General features: G+C 44.3%; 2 protein-coding genes across 3 annotated transcripts in view; both read left to right on the forward strand.

The window, feature by feature from the left end:
* Positions 1 to 17,576, forward strand: part of TUBGCP2 (tubulin gamma complex component 2) — a 34,723-nt gene extending 17,147 nt beyond the window's left edge. For both annotated transcript variants that reach the window (XM_072131311.1, XM_072131310.1), the window contains 11 exons: positions 146 to 335; positions 4,363 to 4,508; positions 5,255 to 5,435; positions 9,866 to 10,046; positions 11,471 to 11,643; positions 11,794 to 11,922; positions 13,080 to 13,200; positions 14,412 to 14,555; positions 15,588 to 15,716; positions 15,788 to 15,951; positions 17,011 to 17,576. In XM_072131311.1, the coding sequence (XP_071987412.1) occupies positions 146 to 335; positions 4,363 to 4,508; positions 5,255 to 5,435; positions 9,866 to 10,046; positions 11,471 to 11,643; positions 11,794 to 11,922; positions 13,080 to 13,200; positions 14,412 to 14,555; positions 15,588 to 15,716; positions 15,788 to 15,951; positions 17,011 to 17,122 (1,670 nt within the window). In that variant the 3' untranslated portion in view covers positions 17,123 to 17,576. The remainder of the gene's footprint in view (positions 1 to 145; positions 336 to 4,362; positions 4,509 to 5,254; positions 5,436 to 9,865; positions 10,047 to 11,470; positions 11,644 to 11,793; positions 11,923 to 13,079; positions 13,201 to 14,411; positions 14,556 to 15,587; positions 15,717 to 15,787; positions 15,952 to 17,010) is intronic.
* A 3,271-nt stretch (positions 17,577 to 20,847) lies between these two features.
* Positions 20,848 to 26,717, forward strand: part of LOC140106001 (uncharacterized) — a 54,284-nt gene continuing 48,414 nt past the window's right edge. Inside the window, exon 1 of the mRNA XM_072130146.1 lies at positions 20,848 to 21,052. The gene's annotated coding sequence lies outside the window, so the exon portion shown is untranslated. The remainder of the gene's footprint in view (positions 21,053 to 26,717) is intronic.

Below are 26,717 nucleotides of genomic sequence, written 5' to 3' on the forward strand. Positions count from 1 at the left end.
TCACAAACCCCCTCCTGATTGTGGACGAGTGTGATGCCGGAAGTCTTGTGGGCCACTTTCTCTCTTGGACCAGTGTTATTTAATCTCTCTCGTTATAAGCTCTGGTAATTAAGTGGTTAATGCGTTTATTTTTTCGCTTTTTTAGCCACTTCTTTGGACAAAGGTGAATGTTTGGGTGGAGCGACACTTAGTCTGCTGCGGGACAGAACTTTTGGTTACACGGGCGATACCCAGGCACAGGAGTTGTGCCTTTATTTGACCAAAGCCGCCAGTGCGCCATACTTTGAGATCCTGGAGAAGTGGATATACAGAGGAATAATCAATGATCCATACAGGTAGGAACGTGTAAATGGAAATAAACTAATGATAGATTTTATATTTTACACTTACAAGTGCTTGTCTGAAGATTTAGTATTTAAATGAGATTCATTGTAAAGGAAACCTGTCATCTGGGAACCCCCACAAACCCCAAGCAGTGTGTCCTATTGCTGGTTCTATATCTCCTCCGCATTACTCCATAAATAACTTTTATTTAACCTCTTGTTGCCCTTGCATAAAGTTAAAGGGAGTTGATCCATATGGTCAGTTCCCTCCACCTTCTCACAGCAGTCGGCCGCTTGATAAAACCCCTTATTTTGGAAGAAATTCCGCCCATAATGACCTCTGTATCTGCTTTGTTTTGATGACCAACGTAGAAAAGTTTTATCAGAAAAATGTCTGATTTGCCATTTTTAAATTTACTGCACGGCAGAAACGGACTGGGAGATTATAGCAGTCCTGGAAAAAATAAGTGGTCCCCTGGTGTCTGCATAAGTACGTGGAGTTATCAAGCTTTTAATTAAGCTGCATAGTTAGTTTATAGCCTCAGGCGAAACTTTTTTGATATGAGACACAGCTAATTATTAAGTAAGAACGTAAGAAGACAATGGGGCACATTTACTTACTGGTCCCGCGCAGTTCACGAAAGTGCTTTGTCCAATGATCATGTACTGTGCCGCGATACTTGTCAGAATATTACACTGCAATGTATCACTGCACTCACACACTGGTCAGAATATTACACTGCAATGTATCACTGCACTCACACACTGGTCAGAATATTACACTGCAATGTATCACTGCACTCGCACACTGGTCAGAATATTACTCTGCAATGTATCACTGCACTCGCACACTGGTCAGAATATTACTCTGCAATGTATCACTGCACTCACACACTGGTCAGAATATTACACTGCAATGTATCGCTGTACTCACATACTGGTCAGAATATTACACTGCAATGTATCGCTGCACTCACACACTGGTCAGCATATTACACTGCAATGTATCGCTGCACTCACACACTGGTCAGCATATTACACTGCAATGTATCGCTGCACTCACACACTGGTCAGCATATTACACTGCAATGTATCGCTGCACTCGCACACTGGTCAGAATATTACACTGCAATGTATCGCTGCACTCACACACTGGTCAGAATATTACACTGCAATGTATCACTGCACTCGCACACTGGTCAGAATATTACTCTGCAATGTATCACTGCACTCGCACACTGGTCAGAATATTACTCTGCAATGTATCACTGCACTCACACACTGGTCAGAATATTACACTGCAATGTATCGCTGTACTCACATACTGGTCAGAATATTACACTGCAATGTATCGCTGCACTCACACACTGGTCAGCATATTACACTGCAATGTATCGCTGCACTCACACACTGGTCAGCATATTACACTGCAATGTATCGCTGCACTCACACACTGGTCAGCATATTACACTGCAATGTATCGCTGCACTCGCACACTGGTCAGAATATTACACTGCAATGTATCGCTGCACTCACACACTGGTCAGAATATTACACTGCAATGTATCACTGCACTCGCACACTGGTCAGAATATTACACTGCAATGTATCGCTGCACTCGCACACTGGTCAGAATATTACACTGCAATGTATCACTGCACTCACACACTGGTCAGAATATTAAACTGCAATGTATCACTGCACTCACACACTGGTCAGCATATTACACTGCAATGTATCACTGCACTCACACACTGGTCAGCATATTACACTGCAATGTATCACTGCACTCACACACTGGTCAGCATATTACACTGCAATGTATTGCTGCACTCACACACTGGTCAGAATATTACACTGCAATGTATCACTGCACTCACACACTGGTCAGAATATTACACTGCAATGTATCACTGCACTCACACACTGGTCAGCATATTACACTGCAATGTATCGCTGCACTCGCACACTGGTCAGAATATTACACTGCAATGTATCACTGCACTCACACACTGGTCAGAATATTACACTGCAATGTATTGCTGCACTCGCACACTGGTCAGAATATTACACTGCAATGTATCACTGCACTCACACACTGGTCAGAATATTACACTGCAATGTATCACTGCACTCGCACACTGGTCAGCATATTACACTGCAATGTATCACTGCACTCACACACTGGTCAGAATATTACACTGCAATGTATCACTGCACTCACACACTGGTCAGAATATTACACTGCAATGTATCACTGCACTCGCACACTGGTCAGAATATTACACTGCAATGTATCACTGCACTCACACACTGGTCAGAATATTACACTGCAATGTATCACTGCACTCACACACTGGTCAGCATATTACACTGCAATGTATCACTGCACTCACACACTGGTCAGCATATTACACTGCAATGTATCGCTGCACTCGCACACTGGTCAGCATATTACACTGCAATGTATCACTGCACTCACACACTGGTCAGAATATTACACTGCAATGTATCGCTGCACTCGCACACTGGTCAGCATATTACACTGCAATGTATCACTGCACTCACACACTGGTCAGAATATTACACTGCAATGTATCACTGCACTCACACACTGGTCAGCATATTACACTGCAATGTATCGCTGCACTCACACACTGGTCAGCATATTACACTGCAATGTATCGCTGCACTCGCACACTGGTCAGCATATTACACTGCAATGTATCACTGCACTCACACACTGGTCAGAATATTACACTGCAATGTATCACTGCACTCACACACTGGTCAGCATATTACACTGCAATGTATCACTGCACTCGCACACTGGTCAGCATATTACACTGCAATGTATCACTGCACTCACACACTGGTCAGAATATTACACTATATTACTTAATCTAGGAGACTTAATACATGTGGATCAAGTTCTAAATAGAGAAACAAACTCATTGAGCGACATAAATGGACAGTAAATTTACGGATATATAGCATTGCAGAGGGTGAGACCTGATTAAAGATGGTCTATGAGTGAAAGATTTATTCAGCAATCAGAGATATATTCCATTGCAGACGGCAAGACTGTAGAAGAGAAGAGATCTCCATGTTATATCCATTCACTGTATAACTGCAGTTGTATACAGAATATTATGATAAGCAAACAATCAAAGCATGGCGGAATTACCAGCGCTGTAAAATGCTAAGCTTAAAGGGGTGTTCTCATCTGGGCAGTCACATTCAGTGTCATTAATCTGCCTTATATAAACATTTCTCCAATTGGATGTTATTAAAAAAATGTTCCTGTGTGAAGATAATTTCTCATAAATGTAGTCCTATGGTCCCTTAGAAACAAGACTGTGTCCTTGGATACGACCACCTCTGCTGGAGGGATTGCACAAAATAAACTATTTTTTGTATATGAAATGTCCGGGAGTTACTGCAGGTCCCACATCCGTCCTGTGGTAATGATCGCTGAACCCAGGAGGTCAGGCAGGGCTCTATAGCTCATGTCTGGCCACTGCTGCTAAAATGTGAGGTCGTATCCAAGGAAGTCATCTCATTTCTAAGGGACAACATGGCCACATTTATGAGAAATTATCTTCACACAGGAACATTTTTTTTAATAACATCCAATTGGAGAAATGTTTACATGTGGCAAATGAATTTAATTAAATGTAAATGTCCAGATGGGAAAACCCCTTTAAGCTTTAAGTCAATTTTTAACCCATTATCTTCCCCTAGCCACATCTTCCTTATTTTATGCGGCACAGTATCAAATGACAAATTCCAGATGCAGGGTCTTACTCAGTCCAGTCTGGGACTTACCTTCTCATAGAAGCCAAGAAGTTTGTCCTATTGTTATTTGTTTTCATAATGTTGAAGGTATCGGAGTCATCTAGTTTTATGGATACATTGTTTTCACACAAGTGCCTTTTGTTGTCTTTTGTCTTCAGTTTTCGGTTTGATTTTATCTAAATTTTCCCTACAGACCTTGTGCTTGACATTTTGCTATCCGACTTTTTCTTTTTTAAAACAGCGAATTCATGGTGGAAGAACATGCGTTACCGAAAGAGAATATACAAGAGGATTATAACGACAAGTACTGGGATCAGCGATACACTGTTGTGCAGCAGCAGATCCCTTCATTCCTTCAGAAGGTGGCGGACAAGATCCTTAGTACAGGTAATGTAACTGACTCATCAGTCCTGAATCACCATTAAAGGGGATTTCCCCATCTGGGCATTCACATTTAATTACATTCATTTGCCACATGTAAACATTTACTCAATTGGATGTTATTAAAAAAAATGTTCCTGTGTGAAGATAATTTCTCATTAATTTAGCCATGTTGTTCCTTAGATATGAGATGGCTTCCTTGGATACAACCACCTCACATTTTGGCAGCGGTGGCCAGACATATGCCGTACTGAGTCCTGCCTGACCTCCTGGGTTCAGCGATCATTACCACAGGACGGCTGCGGGACCTGCAGTAACTCCCGGACATTTCTTAAACAAACACCTTTTGTTTCTTAGTGCAATCCCTCCAGCAGTGGTGGTCGTATCCAAGGACACAGTCTTGTTTCTAAGGGACCATATCACTACATTTATGAGAAATTATCTTCACACAGGAACATTTTTTTTATAACCTCTAATTGAAGAAATGTTTACATATGACAGATTAATGACACTGAATGTGACTGCCCAGGGGCGAATAACCCCCTTTTAAACCCATGCATGGGGGTTCACTTACATTGCATATAAACAAGTAAAAACTAAATACAAAACTATATTGTAGTGGCACATGAAGGGCGTTCCCTGCCCGTGTGGTCTCGCAGTCTGTATAGTTCTCCTATTCGGGTTATCAGCAGATACTATTTGTAATTAATTTGTCTAAAGCATTGATGATGTCATCCTTATTGTATCTCAAGGTAAATATCTTAATGTGGTCCGGGAGTGCGGCCATGATGTCACGTGTCCTGATGCCAAGGAGATCATTTACACCCTTAAGGAGCGAGCCTACGTGGAACAGATCGAGAAGGCGCACAGCTTTGCCAGCAAGGTGCTTCTGGACTTCCTGATGGAGGAGAAGCAGCTGGTGGCTCATCTCCGGTAGGTGTCCATTCACATTGGTGTGTTATATCCCCTACTTAAGAACACTCAACTTACATACGACCCATAGTTACAAACGGACCTCTGGATATTGGTAATTTATTGTACTTTAGTCCTGGGCTACAATAATCAGCTGTAACAGTTATCACAGGCGTCTGTAATGAAGATTTATCGTTAATTCTGATTCTTATGACAACCTAACATTTTTCAAATCCGATTGTCACAGGGACCAAAAAAGTTCTGGCTGGGATTACAATGATAAAATATACAGTTCCGACTTACATACAAACTCAACTTAAGAACAAACCTACAGACCCTATCTTGTATGTAACCCGGGGAATGCCTGTATTCATAGTTCTGTATGTAAAGAATTCATAAAGTAATACTCCAGTGGGTTTTAATAGGCTGAATAAAATAAATTCTGATTAACTTTTACTGGATAACTAAAGATATGCAAGGACTGCAGGATACTCCAAACTATGTGACACGGAGCTGTGACTAATGTAAATGCTCAAAATGAGCTCCCGTATAATAATAATATTTCTATAGCTCTTTACAGATCATAGGAGACATATACAAATATAGTATTACATATGGAACAATAGGAGGGAGGGCCCTGATCACAAGAGCTTACAGTCTATGAGGATGAGGGGGTGACACAAGAGCTTACAGTCTATGAGGATGAGGGGGTGACACGAGAGCTTACAGTCTATGAGGATGAGGGGGTGACACGAGAGCTTACAGTCTATGAGGATGAGGGGGTGACACGAGAGCTTACAGTCTATGAGGATGAGGGGGCGACACAAGAGCTTACAGTCTATGAGGATGAGGGGGTGACACAAGAGCTTACAGTCTATGAGGATGAGGGGGTGACACAAGAGCTTACAGTATGAGGATGAGGGGGGACACAAGAGCTTACAGTCTATGAGGATGAGGGGGGACACAAGAGCTTACAGTCTATGAGGATGAGGGGGTGACACAAGAGCTTACAATCTATGAGGATGAGGAGGGACACAAGAGCTTACAGTCTATGAGGATGAGGGGGAGACACAAGAGCTTACAGTCTATGAGGATGAGGGGGTGACACAAGAGCTTACAGTCTATGAGGATGAGGGGGTGACACAGGAGCTTACAGTCTATGAGGATGAGGGGGTGACACAAGAGCTTACAGTCTATGAGGATGAGGAGAGGACACAAGAGCTTACATTCTATGAGGATGAGGGGGTGACACAAGAGCTTACAGTCTATGAGGATGACGGGGGACACAAGAGCTTACAGTCTATGAGGATGAGGGGTGACACACGAGCTTACAGTCTATGAGGATGAGGGGGTGACACGAGAGCTTACAGTCTATGAGGATGAGGGGGTGACACGAGAGCTTACAGTCTATGAGGATGAGGGGGTGACACGAGAGCTTACAGTCTATGAGGATGAGGGGGTGACACGAGAGCTTACAGTCTATGAGGATGAGGGGGTGACACGAGAGCTTACAGTCTATGAGGATGAGGGGGTGACACGAGAGCTTACAGTCTATGAGGATGAGGGGGTGACACGAGAGCTTACAGTCTATGAGGATGAGGGGGTGACACGAGAGCTTACAGTCTATGAGGATGAGGGGGTGACACGAGAGCTTACAGTCTATGAGGATGAGGGGGTGACACGAGAGCTTACAGTCTATGAGGATGAGGGGGTGACACGAGAGCTTACAGTCTATGAGGATGAGGGGGTGACACGAGAGCTTACAGTCTATGAGGATGAGGGGGTGACACGAGAGCTTACAGTCTATGAGGATGAGGGGGTGACACGAGAGCTTACAGTCTATGAGGATGAGGGGGTGACACGAGAGCTTACAGTCTATGAGGATGAGGGGGTGACACGAGAGCTTACAGTCTATGAGGATGAGGGGGTGACACGAGAGCTTACAGTCTATGAGGATGAGGGGGTGACACGAGAGCTTACAGTCTATGAGGATGAGGGGGTGACACGAGAGCTTACAGTCTATGAGGATGAGGGGGTGACACGAGAGCTTACAGTCTATGAGGATGAGGGGGTGACACGAGAGCTTACAGTCTATGAGGATGAGGGGGTGACACGAGAGCTTACAGTCTATGAGGATGAGGAGGTGACACGAGAGCTTACATTCTATGAGGATGAGGGGGTGACACAAGAGCTTACAGTCTATGAGGATGAGGGGGACACAAGAGCTTACAGTCTATGAGGATGAGGAGGTGACACGAGAGCTTACAGTCTATGAGGATGAGGGGGACACAAGAGCTTACAGTCTATGAGGATGAGGAGGTGACACGAGAGCTTACAGTCTATGAGGATGAGGAGGTGACACGAGAGCTTACAGTCTATGAGGATGAGGGGGTGACACGAGAGCTTACAGTCTATGAGGATGAGGAGGTGACACAAGAGCTTACAATCGTAATGAGAGAAATAAGGTGGATAGACGTGTAGCGGTTTCTATAAATAAATCATCTGATGATCTGAGAAATATAAAGGCAAAAAAAGTTTCAACTACAAGTAAATCTACAAAAATGAAAACGCAGAGAGAGAATTTGATCCCGGAGTCGCTGGTCTATACCCGGAGGAGAAATCCAACGTATTATCCTATTCCGTCTCGAGCCGGGGAGATCGATAATTTCCAGGCACCAGTTGATCAAGATTAAAACAAAATTGCATTTTAAGAACAAAAAGATAAAGGCTAACATGGGGCTTAAGGGTAAGAAGAGGGGTGCGCTGATGAGAGGGGGTGCAATCCTAGTTCTAGATGGTGATCTTTATGAACGCTCTATCCTGGAGTGAGCAGCAAGTCTATAGACATGGTAGTCAAGACCCTATGATATATAAAAACTAAAATGTATACCTGCGCCAACCTGTATGTACATAACACACTGCGGCAAGACAGTACTAGACTATTCCATTTCCACACCAGTACTGGCACATGTATGTTACTACAAACTCAAAACCAAACTAGTATGGTTGTTTGAGAAGAGAATGTAAGTAATTCACGGCAACCAATAGATGTGTGTAGGTGCCTGTAGGTGAACGATCATGTCCAGCTTACTGTTCATGGATACAGCTGTAAGTCCAAGCATTCAGCGGGTGATGGCTCCTTACGTAGCTTTCAATATCCCAGGAGTGATGTTACAAGTCATTCTCCGCAAGAAATCTTACTTGTATCCAGCAAAGGCTACCCTGTATAGGGTAGCAGAGCCCCGGCCGGTGGCTTCTGCTCCGTTCACAGTTCTGGTACAGTCCGATGGGTGATGTCACCACGCTACGGGAAATCCAGAAGGACAAACTTTCCTACGCGTTTCGGAGACTGTCAGTGACTCCTTCGTCCGAAGTGCGTCTCCGAAACGCGTAGGTAGTTTGTCCTTCTGGATTTCCCGTAGCGTGGTGACGTCACCCATAGTGTTTCTGTGTACAACATGTATTTTTTTTTTTTATCATGTTTTATTGTATCTGCTTTTTTAAATCTTTCAACAAAAGTTAAAAATAAAAAAAAGTGGGAGGTTAATTCACTGAATAAAAACTGAAAATATCAGTGCTAATATACAAGTTAAGGTTCTGAGGCATTGGCCCTACATTAGAAAGAGTAGCAAAGCTGCAAGAATCCTACACATCAAGGCTTTTATGGCGTATCATAAAACCGCTTCACACTGATCTTTTGTTTAGAGTACAGCAAGTTCTTAACTAAAAATTTTAAAGGGGTATTCCTCCCACAAAGCCAAGATTCTTAAATGTACTCAGGATAACAAAATATCACATTCTCTAATTCACTGTTAAGTGCAAAAATACAGCATTTCACGGACAGATTGTTATTCTATCAGTCCTGGTGTAAACAATTTCTGTTGCCCCGGGTTCTGACCATAAATCATCTCCTGTCTAGGGTCGGGCATGGCAGATTCTTCTAATGACAAGATCACACATACAGTGCCTGCCTGCAACCAACACAGCTTGAGGAGACTAAATTTACAAGCAACAGGCACTATATAATTATATCAGGGGGCTGTGTGAGTTATAGCTCAGATGTAGCAGAGCTGGAGTGTCATTGTTTGTTATATGCATCTCATGGATCTCATCTCTGATCGGTTTCCTCTATTTGTGTCAGATACTAGTAGAGTTTTCAGAAGATAAATGAAAGTGTATATAAACCTGGACCCTGATCTAACCACCTTGTCATCACAGTGTATCTCACTAGATGGGTCATGAAGTGTCTGCGTAGATTCCTGGTCCACACTTTGTTTTATGGCTGTTTTAGATGCTATAACTAAGTGTAAAATTCCAGAGTAAAATTGTAAAATATGAGGGGTAAAAATCATTTTTATTGTGTAAACGTCACTATGGGGTTAAAATTTGAGGACTTTTCTTTCATGGGGAAAACCCCTTTAACTGGCTTCCCTTTTACATTCTGTTGCAAGGTCCATAAAGCATTATTTCCTCATGGACCAAGGAGACTTCTTTGTTCATTTTATGGACCTCACAGAGGAGGAACTCAAGAAGAAAGTGGAAGATATCATCCCAACCAGACTGGAAGCTTTGTTAGAACTTGCCTTGCGAATGAGTACAGCGAATACAGATCCCTTTAAGGACGACCTAAAGGTAAAGTTATTTGATAACGTTTTTTTTGCTATGTTATAATGAACTATTCAAGAAGCTAAATATTTACCTAAATATTTTTTTACATATATTTTTGAGTAATGAATATAGATTAAACAAGTTGAGTTTGGCGCAATCCTAAATATAAAAATACTTTGTAGATGTCGCTGGTAACAGAAGTGGTGACCTGCACCCCAACTAAATGGAACCACTGAAAACAGAATAAAAACCAGAGTACCTGCGCCAATCAATCTGTCACTAAAAGCCTCTTCTATGCATACAATAGTCCCAATGTCTACATCCAACTAGAAAGTCTGTCCTTCTCCCATGTAGATGGGTTCACACTTTTATATAAAAAAAAAAAAACTTTATCCAAAAAACCAAGCAGCGTTCTAAAATCTTCATATTTTTATTTGTTGTCAAATTTAGAACCCACGGATTGTATATTTTTAAGATCTTAGGATTTTCCCTGCAGCGGTGGGGCAGATAGTGCCGGGCTCCCCAGCGCCTCTGATGGCTCCTCTTCTGTCTGCTGCTACAGTACATATTGGTCACTGATGTGCGTGTAGTGTAGGCAACCAGATGGCCACCACCATGGACACAGGGAGTAACGTGTCGAATGCACCAGAGTCCGGGGGTGGGTGCAGAAGGATCCTCTGAGGCCTCCATGATACCAGCACAGTAGCTGTGAGCCTCCCAAGATCCTGGGCCCTAAATCTCTCCCTTTGCAGCTCCGCTTCGACACAAAATAAGCCCCAGTTATACCTTCCTGCTCTCTAACATCTAACATGATTCAGAGCCAAGTAATGAGCCCTTCTGCCCTTGGCTGGGCTGTGCTGCTACAACACCCCCTCGCCCCCCCCCCCCTCTCCTTACATATGCCTCCCCTCAAGGCCTCCCAATATTGGCGAGCCCTACACCATACAGGGTCACAATGTCATCCTAATTCACATTCAGCAGTAGTTCCCCCCCCCCCCCATCACCTCACACTCCACAGCAGGAAATGGCAGGAGAGACTCTCCAAGTCTTCAAGCTGAGCCCTCATCCTGTGCTGTGCTGAAGGTATAGATAGATACATAGATATGAGATGTGATATGGATGGATACATATATACATAGATATTAGATACATAGATATGCTCTCATTGGTCAGCATCTGGCGCTTGTGATGAGGTTGCAGGGGTCAGGCCCCGCCCCTACTTCTTGCTGAATGTAGATTTTTTTTGACAGCTGGAAACCCTGGTGTCTATGGGCCAAAAAAAGGTACTAAATGAGGACTGAGGGGCAAAATACTTTGAGGATTCCAAGGCACACCGGGAGCAGAATTATGTTTTTAAGTTTTTTTTTTTTTGTTTTTTGCTCAGAATGACGGTTACACTTTTATTTTGTTTGACTTTATTAATCAATAGTTTTCTCTTCTCTCTCCAGATTGAGCTTATGCCACATGACCTCATCACTCAGCTTCTGCGTGTTCTGGCCATTGAAACCCGCCAGGAAAAAGCCCTTATAAATGTTGATCCGACTGAGCTGGAACTAAGTGGTCTGGAAGCTTTTTCCTTTGACTATATTGTTAAGTGGCCGCTGTCGCTCATTATTAGCAGGTATGGGAACAGAGATGTCAAGATTATTCAAGTTCCTGTATACGTAATTGTGGTAGCGATTTCCATCTTTGTATGTTTATCATGATATCTTATGCTAATATTGTATGTGGAGAATCGATTGTTCCCTAATAACTTGTCTCCCCATCACAGGAAGGCGCTCACACGTTACCAGATGCTTTTCCGGCACATGTTCTATTGCAAACACGTGGAGAGACTTCTGTGCAATGTGTGGATCGGCAACAAGGCAGCCAAACAGTTCTCGTTACATTCTGCCAAATGGTAAGTTCACAAATGTACAAAAAATTACATCTCACAATGTCCTCTATGTGGCAGATGCTAATGAGGGGGGGGGGGCACTCGTACAAATAGTTAATTCCGCAGTTCATGCACAAACTCCATGTTCCCTGCATTAGACATGGCGGCTTGATCCGCACCGCAATGTTATTTCACAGCAATTACTGTACATTGCTCACATTGAAAGACGACTTGTGCATCTTAAAGGGAACCTGCACATTTTCCCGAATATAACTAATGACAGGAGAGTCTTATTAACGGTCGCCCTTCGTTTACCTAAAAATTGTTTCCTTCACATCCCTAAAAAGTTTGGGGATCGGGAGGGAAGGGGGGGTAAAGACCCCTCCCCAAGGGCAGTTTAGATGTTGTGCTGACCGCGGCATCTAACGGGTTAAATACCCACAATCTGAGCCCATTACGACCACAAGTGTTACACTGACAAACAGCCGACACCCCGTGTATCCCGATGCCGGCTCGGGCTCAGATCTCGAGCTGAACCGGCATCAGCTATATCAGATATATCGGAAGCCAAGTGCAAACCGTCAAGCGGTTAAAGGGAACCTGTCATCAGGATCAAACATTTGCACCTAATGAGCGGTTCCATCGTGCTGTTCGATAATAAATCCCAAGCTGTTTTTTTATTATTAAAATTACGGCTTCCATTCACTTCGTAAGGTATAATAAAGTTTTCCTGGCTCCCTGCCTGCGAACTGCATTCAGTGATTGTGTTACCAGGCTGGAATCGGCGTCATTATCTGCTCTTTCCAACGCTAGATCTTTCTCCTTCCTCCACCATAACTCATGGAGCCAACGGCTGAACCTTTGCTCCAATCAAATCTTTCTCAGCTCCTGTCTCCTTTAGGGAGGAGCCAGCGGAGCTGAGAGGAGATGGTGGTGACACCAGGGACACCCCTGGGACTCAATACATTTTTCTGGCTGGGAGGCAGGTGAACTTTTGGCAATTGTTTAAAAGTGAGTGGAACCATAAATGTTAATTATAAAAGCAGATTGGGAAATGGTATTTACAAAGGCTGTAATTAGGAGAAAATGTGTCTCCTGATGACCCTTTAGAGAATAGATTTAGGATTTATACAGTCATATTTGTGTTTTATTTTTATTACTTTCTTCCTTTATTATATCAGGTTTGCAGGGGCTTTTACTCTCCGCCAGCGAATGTTAAATTTTGTACAGAATATCCAGTATTATATGATGTTTGAAGTGATGGAACCAACCTGGCACATCCTTGAGAAAAGCCTCAAATTGGTGAGTAGTCAAGTATCTGAATTTTACCTTCCGGAACTGTGATATTACGTAGGACTGTGCCGAATTGTGTGGCCCACGTCTATCAATATGAATAATAGATTGAAGTGCTTTGGAGGACGTTGGCAGAGCACCTCGTGGTTACGGCTTCACAGTAATGATGATGCCCCTGCTACGCTTCCAGCACAATCCCTCATCCTCGCCTCTTCAGCAATGTCCACCAAATGCGAAGCCAGAACTTTGAGGTTCTCTTCCAAAGCACTTCAGTCTAATTTGTATGTTTATAAAGTATTCTGAAGTGTAGAAGTGCCATAAAAATCTTTTATCATGATAAATACTTTTGTGTAAAAAAACAAAAGTGACTTTATTTAACCCCTTAATAGTAAGTCGCGTGTCGGCTGCAGGTGTATGGAGAGGGCTCACGGGCTGAGTCCTCTCCATACAAGGCTGGCATTTGTTACATGTTGCAGCAAACACCCATCGTTTACACCCCATGATTGGTGCTAGCACTGATCGTGGCTGATTACCCTTCCATTGCCGGCAACATGGGTGCTGCCATATTGTCTTAGATTGTCGCTCCCCGTGATGTCATCAGGGAGCCGCAACCGGGGAGTCCGTCTTGTTTTAGGCTGTCTATTACTATGTGCGATTTGCGCACTGTAATAGATGATGTCCAAAATCCCGATATACTGCCATACTGTAATAGGACAGTATATGGTAGCATCATTCAGACAACCTAGGGTTAAAGTTCCCTAGAGGGTCTGAAAAATAGTAATAATAGTTATTTATATTAAAAAAACTTTAAAATCCCCCCCCCCTTCCCTTTAAATATAAATAAACAACTGTTAAAATCATAAATACGTTGGGTATCACCGCGTCCTAAAGTGTCGAAAGTGTCGAAATGTATTTAGGTATTTTCACGGCGTTTAAAGCCGTAATGGAAAATGGAGCCCAAAGTCGAAGATGACGCTTCTTTGCCATTTAGAACAATATAAAAATTCAAAAAAAAGTGATCAAACGGTCGCACAGTGCTAAAAATAATTGAAACCGCCATTGAAGCGCAGTGTGGAGCAGAGCCGTCATTGAAGCGCAGTGTGGAGCAGAGCCGTCCTGCACGTTTGCAGGTATTTTTGTGATCTGCATAAATAGTGGCTTTGATATTTTGTTTTCTACAAGTTCCGTACAAACGTCTCCTGCTTCTGCTTTCCCTTCAGGCTTCTAACATTGATGACGTCCTCGGGTACCACACAAGTTTCCTGGACAACTGTTTGAAGGACTGCATGCTGACCAATCCAGAGCTGCTGAAAATGTTCTCCAAGCTCATGTCCGTGTGTGTGATGTTCACCAACTGTATGCAGGTAAGTACTGCCTATTCCTGTCATCCCAAATCTAACTGAGATAAAGTATCCACTGTCTGCAGGAGCTCGGCTTATGGAGCCCGACAAGTACATGACCAAAATCTTTTCATCTGTGGATTAGACTTCTGTTTTCTTAAAAATTCTCACAGCTGTAAATAAAATCTTTATTTCTCCCGAGCTTTTAAAATTCAGCTCCGCTTTAGCTCTACCTCTACCTCTACTCGCTTTGTTTTTTTTTAAGGTACGACAAAGCACAATGTTCGTGCTGAAAAAGCACAACTCTGCTTATACTCGGGTATACAGGTGGTCCCCTACTTAAGGACACCCCACTTACAGACGACCCCTAGTTACAGACGGCCCCCTGTGACCTCTGGTGACCTCTCTGGATGTTACTATAGTCCCAGACTGCACTGATCAGCTGTAAGGTGTCTGTAATGAAGATTTATTTGAATGAATGTTTATTTTTTTGGAAAAATTTTAATGCAGAATTGTACATTCATGATGATGCGTATGGGGCGCATTGAGCCTCATAAAGGAGAGGTTATTTAAAAAAAAAAAAAAAAAAAAACACTTAGAACTAGTTTGAAAATCACTTGCATGTGGAACGTGGTAAAATTGTTGCCATATTCTGACAACTAAATTGGTTTTGCTGCATATTTGTAATTTGTGATGTCTTACATATTTTTCTACAAATTGGCAACACGGTGACTCAGTGGTCTGCACTTCTGCCTTGCAGCGCTGAGGGCCTAGGTTCAAGTCCCAGGGTCAACATCTGCAAAGACTTTATATGTTCTCTTGATGTTTGCATGGGCTTCCTCCAGTTTCCTCCCACACTCAAACATACTGTTAGCGCCCCATGGGGACAGGGTCTGATCTGGCAGGCTCTGCGTAGCACTGCGTTATCTGTGTGCACTATATACATTTATAAGTACATCTACATATATTGATTTAGTAGAAATGTTTTATGATTAGTAATTTTTTGAAATTGTCAGCACCATGTTGTATTTTTACCCTGTAAATCCTTTCTTCTAGCGGTTTACACAGAGCATGCAGCTGGAGACGGAGATGCAGCGCTTGACTTTGGAGCACGGCACAATGATGGGGCCGCCCACACAAAGTGAGAAAACGGAAGAGGCCATGAAAAAGAAGCTCACCTCGAAGGTAAATGATGAGTGAGTGTAGCCCTGGGAAATGGTTAATTACATTTTATTTTATTCCGTCTATTCTTTTAGTTTCTTGCAGAACACGTTGATGCATTTCAGTCGTCCACTGGTTTCGAATCCACGATCAATAATTTTGATAACAATTTTTCAATACATCTGATGGAACTTCTTGATAAGCTGAGTATGTACAGCGCCAATGACTGCGAGCACAACATAATAAACATCATATACAGGTAAGAAATGGAGTCAATATCAAAGTTACCGTATATACTCGTCAATAAAAAAACTATTTTAAAAAAAAAAAAGTGCTGGGCGGGCACGCTGTATACTACAGGGGGCGGGCACGCTGTAAACTACAAGTGGCAAGCTGTGGGCTCTATACTACAGGGGGCTGGCTGGCTGTATACTGTAGGGGGCTGGCCGGCTGTATACATACTATAGGGGGCTGGCCGGCTGTATACATACTATAGGGGGCTGGCCGGCTGTATACATACTATAGGGGGCTGGCCGGCTGTATACATACTATAGGGGGCTGGCCGGCTGTATACATACTATAGGGGGCTGGCCGGCTGTATACATACTATAGGGGGCTGGCCGGCTGTATACATACTATAGGGGGCTGGCCGGCTGTATACATACTATAGGGGGCTGGCCGGCTGTATACATACTATAGGGGGCTGGCCGGCTGTATACTACTAGGGGGGCGGCTGTGGGCTGTATACTACAGGGGGCTAGCCGGCTATACTGGGAGACTGTGACCAATGCATTTTGCGCCCTTCGCTTATACTTGAGTCAATAGGTTTTCCCATTTTTTGGTGGTACAATTAGGGCCCTGGGCTTATACTCAATGTATATACAGTATGATGCTAGTAAACTCTAATCTGTTATTGTGGGCAGAACATGTTTAGTTGCACATTTTCTGTTGCAGAAATGTGTCATTACACACCACCTATAAAAATTCAATGAAAGGAGGTTTCTTTTTGCTTTGGGTTCCTATGTAGGGGGAGACGGTTCTTGCTCATGCAAAAAAACACAAATATTTCAGCTCCATTCTCAGTACAGATTAAGTTCCCAACTGTTAATCTGGAGGAATACCAGCAATCGTCCCGGTCTTACTGGGTGGAGTCCAAAACATGTCCGGAAACTTTTTTGTATAACGTCCTCTATCGCATAGGGACAGGAGTCGGTGCGGACAACTCCATAGAAAATGTAAAATTACATTTATTCTCTCGTTGCTCAATTTGTTCAGATACATTAGCTGCTCATGTTTTCATTCTTGTTAAATTTATTAGGTTGGATTTTAATGGTTTCTACACGGAACGTTTGAAGAGAATTTCTGCGGAAAGGAGCCAAAAGATCTCCCCGCAGATGGGTCCTGGAAGACCTAGTGTGGCCCCTCCATGATGGCACAGAAAGTCTCCAGGTGCTTCCTCCCTCATCTGTATCAAATCTCCGAATGTCTCCCCTCGTATTCCACACATTTATATATGAGATCCAGACGAATCACCGGTGACGACCATTCCGGCCCTTATGTCCTTCTCTCCCGATGTGTGCTCCCTTCCAGGATGATTATACCTGACACTTTGTTCTCATTGTGCTAACCGACATTTCAAGCTCTTTGTATGTTCTGTATTTTGGATATTTATACTTGTATATAGAGGGGGATTTATGGCAAATGTGTTACAGGAGGATTGTTGTTCCATTATCTGCCCGTTTCTTATACTTATTCTTTGCTCTGTGTGTAAACGGCTTCCATTCGTTATCTCTAATTTCTTTCTACTTCTTATTGTAAATGGGAAAAAACATAAATTAAAAAATAACAAAAGAATAAAAACTGAGTAATAAACAGACGGCAGGACATTATTTGTATTGGTCACATGTTATGCAGAAATGAAGACGGGGGGGGGGGGGGGTTTTGTTGGTACCAGTCGGAGAACACCAGACAAACGCACAACCCAACACAGACCCAAGACGATCACAATCCAACCCCCCCAACACTCCTCAATAGAGGGAAGAGAATAATCTCCGGCCATTATATTGCAGTATAGGACTGCGCACATCACCTTGAATTGATGAACTCAAACTTCTGAGGACACCTCCTGGTGGTATACACTGAGTGGTCGTGGAGATGATGCTGTTAATGAGCAGAATACATCGTTTTCGAGTGAATCCATGTGTCCATTAACCCCTTGGTGCACATGGATATAATGGTACGTCCTTGCGTGAAGATGCCTCCCGCACAGGGATTTGCTATTGTGAATGGAGCCAGAAGCAGCGGGTGGCACCAAACTGGGCCCTAAATGCAGGACGCGACTGGGGATAGTGGAAGGGGCTATGGTGGGCAAAGCTAATCTTTCACCAAGCAACTCAGAGCCCACATCTTCCATCCAGGGACGATGCTAAATTCCTGGCTGGTGCTGCAGTTTCTCCTGACCCATAAGTCTTGACCCTTAGGGATCCCATTACGAAGCGGTAACAGATGATGACCTTCCCATCTTAATAATGAATTTGTTTACAAGAGATGGTTGTCCCTAGAGACCCGCATTCTGTTTTGGTCAATAATACATCAAGAAACGAGAGCCTTGGCCTTGCATGTAAATCTTAAACCTATTTGTACCGGTTTTACTGAAGCTTCGTTTCACGTCAATTCGAGCGCTCAATGATGTTCCAGACTCCCGACATATATAGTAAATATCGGATTTTATTGATTTAAAATACAACGCGTTTCGGTCCGGTACTCGGACTTTCGTCAGGTAATCAATATGTAATTTATTTGTATGCAACATATAAATTCTAAAAAACCGGAAGTGTTCCGTTGCCGGTAATCAGGATTGACTTCCGGTTCGGAGTTTAACCGGTGTCGGTAAAAACCTGTACTTTTTACTTAATCTCCTTCTCGTTGTCGTGGAGATGAAATGACCGGAGCCTATTTCCCTATATCGCTGTATACTGATCATCGATCAGGTGAGAGTCCCATTGGACAAAGAATTTTCTTTTTTATCATTGCGTAATGCACTAGGAGAGCGCTCCTTTTGTTTTCTCTCTGTCTCTGCACTATACACTTTGGAGGAAGATTGCATATCGTGCATCACTCACTCCAATCCCAGGTTTCTATATTAAACCTATTTGGTTACTAAGGTTTTGTGGTGCCCTTCCACAATGCAAAAATATCAATGTATCAAAGAAAAACTTCAGCCCTTTCGATCCTTGGAATATCCCCAAACAGCAGTGTAGTCTCCCACCAGCCAGAAGCAAGATGACGTACGTGGCAGCACTTCCCTTCGCCGTGGCCCTGAGCTGGTGGAAAACGTTACCATTAAACATAAAGAAGTTATCAAGAATCCGTTTGTTAGGGTCACAAAATTGTAAGCCTCTACTTAAAGTACTTTACCGCCTCAAGCCCCTTATTGTGTAGTATGGATGAATATAAAGTTTCTTACAGCAATACTGGCGAGTAGAGAATCTCCTATGTCAACTCGCTCAAGGTGTTATAAGAGATCTGTATAAAATGTATGTTGGGGGAGAGAGAACAAACGGTTTCAGGTCAGTATAGAGTTCATTATTTTTATATACCTGAGTATAAGCCAGTATTTATAAAGATGTAGACTTGCCCCAGACCGGCTCCACACCAGCCCCAACTCAGCCGGCCAGACCGCCCCTGATGCCACCTATACACAACTGTAATTGTAGCCGAGATCTGATTGCACCAGGTGATGGCTACAATAGAAGTCTATGGCACCAGGTCAGGGTGTGGTGAGCAGACCGGGGCACCTTTACTTACAGGGTCACCGGAGTTCATTGAAAGTGCATTGTCCATCTATAATGCAGTGTGCGGCAATTCACTAAGGTTGTGCACTTGAAATCATGGAGTATACCTGGGAAAGGGAGTGGGAACGCACAGAGCTATGTATGCGCCCTCTTCCGCGTAGTGGGATAGATTAACAAAAGACAAAAAAAGGAATACGAGCGCTCTCCTAGTGCATTAAACGAAGTAAAACTTAGGAAAAATTCTTTCTTTATGGTTGGACTCTCACCTGATATAAGAGCATGTATAATCAATCTTTCGAGAATCCTGGCAGCTCTTCCACAAGCAGGTCCCGTCTTCCGTGTTCCAGGGTCACCGGTGTACGGTATCCAAGAGGAAGGAAATTACTGCTGGTATTCCAAGCTTGTTGGTTATAGCGCCCAAAAAAAGGATATCTCGGAGTTCCGATCCTTAAAATTAATCTCATGCTTTATTTCATAAAAATCTCGACGCGTTTCGGTTCTCTACTAGAACCTTCTTCAGGCAAAAAACATAAATCTTACATTGTGTTGTTCAGTATAAATACATGTACATACCTCTAAATACGTGTACAAGTATTTATACTGAACAACACAATGTAAGATTTATGTTTTTTGCCTGAAGAAGGTTCTAGTAGAGAACCGAAACGCGTCACGATTTTATTCATCTTTTATACATTTTTATGCAATAAAGCACGAGATTAATTTTAAGATTGGAACTCCGAGATATCCTTTTTCAGGCGCTATAACCAACAAGCTTAGAATACCAGCAGTAATTTCCTTCATCGTACTTGAAATCATGAATCTGTCACTTCCCCTGCTCAGGACCGACAGACTTCTCCATCTTTTTGTTGTGCATCTTTGTGCTTGAGCTTGCGACACAATTTAAAAGTTAAATACAGCATTATGCCTGAATCAGTCAGACTGCCCGACGACAACGCCCCCTCATGTGTATGGCATGGAAGCCGCGCAGCTCCGCCACAAAAGGGTCATGTGCGCCATAATCTCAGCGGAGACACTTATTAAATACCTGTGCAAGTCGTTTTAGCACTGAAAAAAGTGCACAGTGAGACAAAAGTGCGCACCACGACCCCTAGTAAATCGGCCACGCTGTGTCTCACTGCACCATGACCTGGCCTGGTGTCGGTGCCACAAGAGATTGGACAGTTCCCATCTTTCGCCATGTTGTGGCCGTGGCCACTCTGGGTCCTATGGAGAGGGGTGTGTGGAGGCGCGCTCCCCAGATCTCTGCTGCATCCAGCTGCGCGCTAGCCTGGGGACAGGTCCAGGTGAGCACGAGCTGATGTGCATGTGGCCTCAGGCAGCAGATGGCAGCAATCTATTAATACACTACTTGGCACTAAACTGTGAAGATTTTTGCTGAAGTAATTTCCCTGCTGTCGTCTTTGTGGCTAAAAAAAATGTTGCAAACGATACAACAAATGTATGGTGCGCCGCCTCCTAGAAAGTATAAGACACAAGTAATGCAGATGAGAGCACATATCACTATGCAGCAGAGGAGAAGACGTCTCCTGTAACACATGGCATGAGGTGGGTGTTATGTGTATATACTGTGTATACTCCTCCCGTGTCTGATATTCCAGGCGCTTCTAAGCTGATTGCAAATGAGAATTGCAAAAAAAAATCACAAAAATGTTTGCGTCTGCTGGAAAGCAGGACACGTGAGGAAACGATGTGCGTGCAATGTCCTGGATGGAGCAGAAAATTCTGCAGCTAAAAGCAATGGACGGGGGGAAGGGGGGGGGGGGGGGTCTCTGTGCAGTTTTGTACTGGACTGTAAGTTGCAGGATGCCATTTATGTCTGTATCTGATCAGTATTGTAGTCACTGACCTAACAACTCTCAACATGTGGATTGTGGGGTGTTATTAACTGCTATTGTTGTCAGTATCCTTAGATTAGGTGGTAACTGCTTTTCTCCCCCCTAGGGCTCATGGTAGCTTAAAGGGTTGTTCTTGTCTGGACATTGACATTCAATTTCTTCAATTAGATGTTATTACACTTTTTTTTTACCTGTGTGAAGAGGATTTCTCATGTGTAGTGATATGGTCCCTTGGAAATAAGGCTGTGTCCTTGGATACGACCACCTCTGCTGGATTGATTGCACAAAGAAACAAAAGTTTTTTGTATATGAAATGTCCGGGAGTTACTAAAGGTCCGACAGCCGTCCTGTGGTAATGATCGCTGAACCCAGGAGGTCCGGCAGGACTCAATAGCGCACGTCTGGCCACTGCTGCCAGAGTGCGGGGTGGTCGTATCCAAGGAAGCTCTCGTTTCTAAGGGACAACTCCTGCCTGTAATGAGAAGCGCAGCGGTACCGCTGAGTGCAGGGCAGTATTAGGGGCGGACACCATCCTCCGTGCAGCCTATCAGGAGGGAGAGAGGGAGGGGAGGAGCCTGCCTGCAGCCAATCCCTGCTCTGCCTTTCAACAGCAGGAGAAGCTTCATACAGAGAAGAGGGAGAATGTCCAGCACCTGCAAAGAAGCCGCAGCCTCCTCCATAGCAGCGGGGAATCATCCAGAGCCAAGTCCTCCGTCCCCCCAGTGTCTCCTCACACTCTGCATTAACCCCTTAGTGTCCTGTGTGCAGGAGCAGCTATGAAGCTCCTAAGTGTCCCTTACAGACCCCTCTGCATCATCCTCTCATATCTTCCCCCACCACTGCATTTCTACATTAATATGAGGTTCTGCAGCAGATGACTTATGTATAGAGATGAGCGAACACTAAAATGCTCGGGTGCTCGTTATTCGAGACGAACTTTTCCCGATGCTCGAGTGCTCGTCTCGAATAACGAACCCCATTGAAGTCAATGGGAGACTCGAGCATTTTTCAAGGGGACCAAGGCTCTGCACAGGGAAGCTTGGCCAAACACCTGGAAACCTCAGAAAAGGATGGAAACACCACGGAAATGGACAGGAAACAGCAGGGGCAGCATGCATGGATGCCTCTGAGGCTGCTTAATCGCACCATTATGCCAAAATTATGGGCAACAGCATGGCCATGACAGAGTGACAGAATGAAGCTAGATAGCATCTAAAACATCCAATAATTGACCCTGACACTATAGGGGACGGCATGCAGAGGCAGCGGCAGCAGGCTAGAGAGTGTCATGGCGACATACCCTAAATGGACTCAGGCTTCAAACCAATGGGTGGCAGAGAGGAACCAAAGGAGGTGAGCAAGAAACGCTCAAATAATATCGGTACATGATAAAAGTTTGCCAGTATATTTTGTGGATTACACAGCAGGGTGGCGACAAAGTTAACATGGAAGCCATGAAAACAACCCAAAATTCTGCCTGACACAGCTCGTTTGATAAGGGGACCATGTATGGAGGCAGTGAACTAGTAGTAGATTAAAGGTGCTGCAGTTAAAACTATGTTAGTTGGATCTTGGGATGGAGCTGGCGCTCCGCTGCCAGGCGAGCTTTCGCCAATCCAAGCCCCTGTCTATAGGCTACTCCCCAAACAGCACTTCTAAGAACCTTTTGTATAAGATCAAGTGTAGTAGCGTTCTTATAAGTTTAGGATATGGCGGGTGAGGGGAATGTAAACAGATGCGCAAGAAGCGCTGAAATAATATCCCTAAATGGTAAAAGTTTGCCAGTATATTTTGTGGATAACACAGCAGGGTGGCGACAAAGTTAACAACTTTGATGTGGAATCCATGAAAACAACCCAAATTTCTGCCTGACACACCTCGTTTGATAAAGGGACGATGTATGGAGGCAGCTATATGGACGACTTTTGGAGGTAGCAATGGAGACAACGTGTGGAGGCTGCTATGGAGACAATTTAATTTGGATAGTGCCTGTATGTGGCAGTCCCAAACATTTTTCAAACCAGAGGAGCAGGTAGGTGGCCCTCCAGTAAAATGGAATAGATTGAGTGCCTGTATGTGGCAGTCCCAAACATTTTTCAAACCAGAGGAGCAGGTAGGTGGCCCTCCAGTAAAATGGAATAGATTGAGTGCCTGTATGTGGCAGTCCCAAAAATTGTTCAAACCAGAGGAGCAGGTAGGTGGCCCTCCAGTAAAATGGAATAGATTGAGTGCCTGTATGTGGCAGTCCCAAAAATGTTTCAAACCAGAGGAGCAGGTAGGTGGCCCTGCAGTAAAATGGAATAGATTGAGTGCCTGTATGTGGCAGTCCCAAACATTTTTCAAACCAGAGGAGCAGGTAGGTGGCCCTCCAGTAAAATGGAATAGATTGAGTGCCTGTATGTGGCAGTCCCAAAAATTGTTCAAACCAGAGGAGCAGGTAGGTGGCCCTGCAGTAAAATGGAATAGATTGAGTGCCTGTATGTGGCAGTCCCAAAAATTGTTCAAACCAGAGGAGCAGGTAGGTGGCCCTCCAGTAAAATGGAATAGATTGAGTGCCTGTATGTGGCAGTCCCAAAAATGTTTCAAACCAGAGGAGCAGGTAGGTGGCCCTCCAGTAAAATGGAATAGATTGAGTGCCTGTATGTGGCAGTCCCAAACATTTTTCAAACCAGAGGAGCAGGTAGGTGGCCCTCCAGTAAAATGGAATAGATTGAGTGCCTGTATGTGGCAGTCCCAAAAATGTTTCAAACCAGAGGAGCAGGTAGGTGGCCCTCCAGTAAAATGGAATAGATTGAGTGCCTGTATGTGGCAGTCCCAAACATTTTTCAAACCAGAGGAGCAGGTAGGTGGCCCTCCAGTAAAATGGAATAGATTGAGTGCCTGTATGTGGCAGTCCCAAAAATTGTTCAAACCAGAGGAGCAGGTAGGTGGCCCTCCAGTAAAATGGAATAGATTGAGTGCCTGTATGTGGCAGTCCCAAAAATGTTTCAAACCAGAGGAGCAGGTAGGTGGCCCTCCAGTAAAATGGAATAGATTGAGTGCCTGTATGTGGCAGTCCCAAACATTTTTCAAACCAGAGGAGCAGGTAGGTGGCCCTCCAGTAAAATGGAATAGATTGAGTGCCTGTATGTGGCAGTCCCAAAAATTGTTCAAACCAGAGGAGCAGGTAGGTGGCCCTGCAGTAAAATGGAATAGATTGAGTGCCTGTATGTGGCAGTCCCAAAAATTGTTCAAACCAGAGGAGCAGGTAGGTGGCCCTCCAGTAAAATGGAATAGATTGAGTGCCTGTATGTGGCAGTCCCAAAAATGTTTCAAACCAGAGGAGCAGGTAGGTGGCCCTCCAGTAAAATGGAATAGATTGAGTGCCTGTATGTGGCAGTCCCAAAAATGTTTCAAACCAGAGGAGCAGGTAGGTGGCCCTGCAGTAAAATGGAATAGATTGAGTGCCTGTATGTGGCAGTCCCAAAAATTGTTCAAACCAGAGGAGCAGGTAGGTGGCCCTGCAGTAAAATGGAATAGATTGAGTGCCTGTATGTGGCAGTCCCAAAAATGTTTCAAACCAGAGGAGCAGGTAGGTGGCCCTCCAGTAAAATGGAATAGATTGAGTGCCTGTATGTGGCAGTCCCAAACATTTTTCAAACCAGAGGAGCAGGTAGGTGGCCCTCCAGTAAAATGGAATAGATTGAGTGCCTGTATGTGGCAGTCCCAAAAATTGTTCAAACCAGAGGAGCAGGTAGGTGGCCCTCCAGTAAAATGGAATAGATTGAGTGCCTGTATGTGGCAGTCCCAAAAATGTTTCAAACCAGAGGAGCAGGTAGGTGGCCCTCCAGTAAAATGGAATAGATTGAGTGCCTGTATGTGGCAGTCCCAAACATTTTTCAAACCAGAGGAGCAGGTAGGTGGCCCTCCAGTAAAATGGAATAGATTGAGTGCCTGTATGTGGCAGTCCCAAAAATGTTTCAAACCAGAGGAGCAGGTAGGTGGCCCTGCAGTAAAATGGAATAGATTGAGTGCCTGTATGTGGCAGTCCCAAAAATTGTTCAAACCAGAGGAGCAGGTAGGTGGCCCTGCAGTAAAATGGAATAGATTGAGTGTCTGTATGTGGCAGTCCCAAAAATTGTTCAAACCAGAGGAGCAGGTAGGTGGCCCTGCAGTAAAATGGAATAGATTGAGTGCCTGTATGTGGCAGTCCCAAAAATTTTTTAAAACAGAGGACCGGGTAGGTGGCCCTCCAGAAAAATGGAATAGATTGAGTGCCTGTATGTGGCACTCACAAAAATTGTTTCAAACAGAGGACCGGGTAGGTGGCCCTCCAGAAAAATTAAATGCATGAAGTACTATAGCAAGAGCCAGTGGGCCCTGTCAAAAAATAGCCATTTTCCTCTGCTTTACTGTACAAAGAGGAGGAGAAGGAGGAAAATGAGGAGGAGGAGGAGTGCATAAATTATTCAGGTTGAGCTTCCTTCACCTGATGGAGATTGGAAATTCTGAGAAATCCAGCCTTTATTCATTTTAATAAGCGTCAGCCTGTCAGCGCTGTCAGTCGACAGGCGTGTACGCTTATCGGTGATGATGCCACCAGCTGCACTGAAAACCCGCTCGGACAAGACACTAGCGGCAGGGCAGGCAAGAACCTCCAAGGCGTACAGCGCCAGTTCGTGCCACATGTCCAGCTTTGAAACCCAGTAGTTGTAGGGAGCTGTGTGATCATTTAGGACGATGGTATGGTCAGCTACGTACTCCCTCACCATCTTTCTGTAAAGATCAGCCCTACTCTGCCGAGACTGGGGACAGGTGACAGTGTCTTGCTGGGGTGACATAAAGCTGGCAAAAGCCTTGTAAAGCGTACCCTTGCCAGTGCTGGACAAGCTGCCTGCTCGCCTACTCTCCCTCGCTACTTGTCCCGCAGAACTACGCACTCTGCCGCTAGCGCTGTCAGAAGGGAAATACTGTTTCAGCTTGTGCACCAGGGCCTGCTGGTATTCATGCATTCTCACACTCCTTTCCTCTCCAGGGATGAGAGTGGGAAGATTTTGCTTGTACCGTGGGTCCAGGAGAGTGAACACCCAGTAATCGGTGCTGGAATAAATTCTTTGAACGCGAGGGTCACGGGATAGGCAGCCTAGCATGAAATCTGCCATATGCGCCAGAGTACCAACGCGTAAGAATTCACTCCCCTCACTGGCCTGACTGTCCATTTCCTCCTCCTCCAACTCCTCCAACTCCTCTTCTTCTGCCCATACACGCTGAACAGTGAAGGACTCAACAATGGTCCCCTCTTGTGTCTCGCCAACATTCTCCTCCTCTTCCTCCTCATCCTCCTCCACCTCCACCTCCTCCGATATGCGCTGAGAAACAGACCTCAGGGTGCTTTG

The sequence above is a fragment of the Engystomops pustulosus genome, chromosome 11 (genome assembly GCF_040894005.1).
Source record: "Engystomops pustulosus chromosome 11, aEngPut4.maternal, whole genome shotgun sequence".
In the NCBI taxonomy this organism is placed as follows: domain Eukaryota; kingdom Metazoa; phylum Chordata; class Amphibia; order Anura; family Leptodactylidae; genus Engystomops; species Engystomops pustulosus.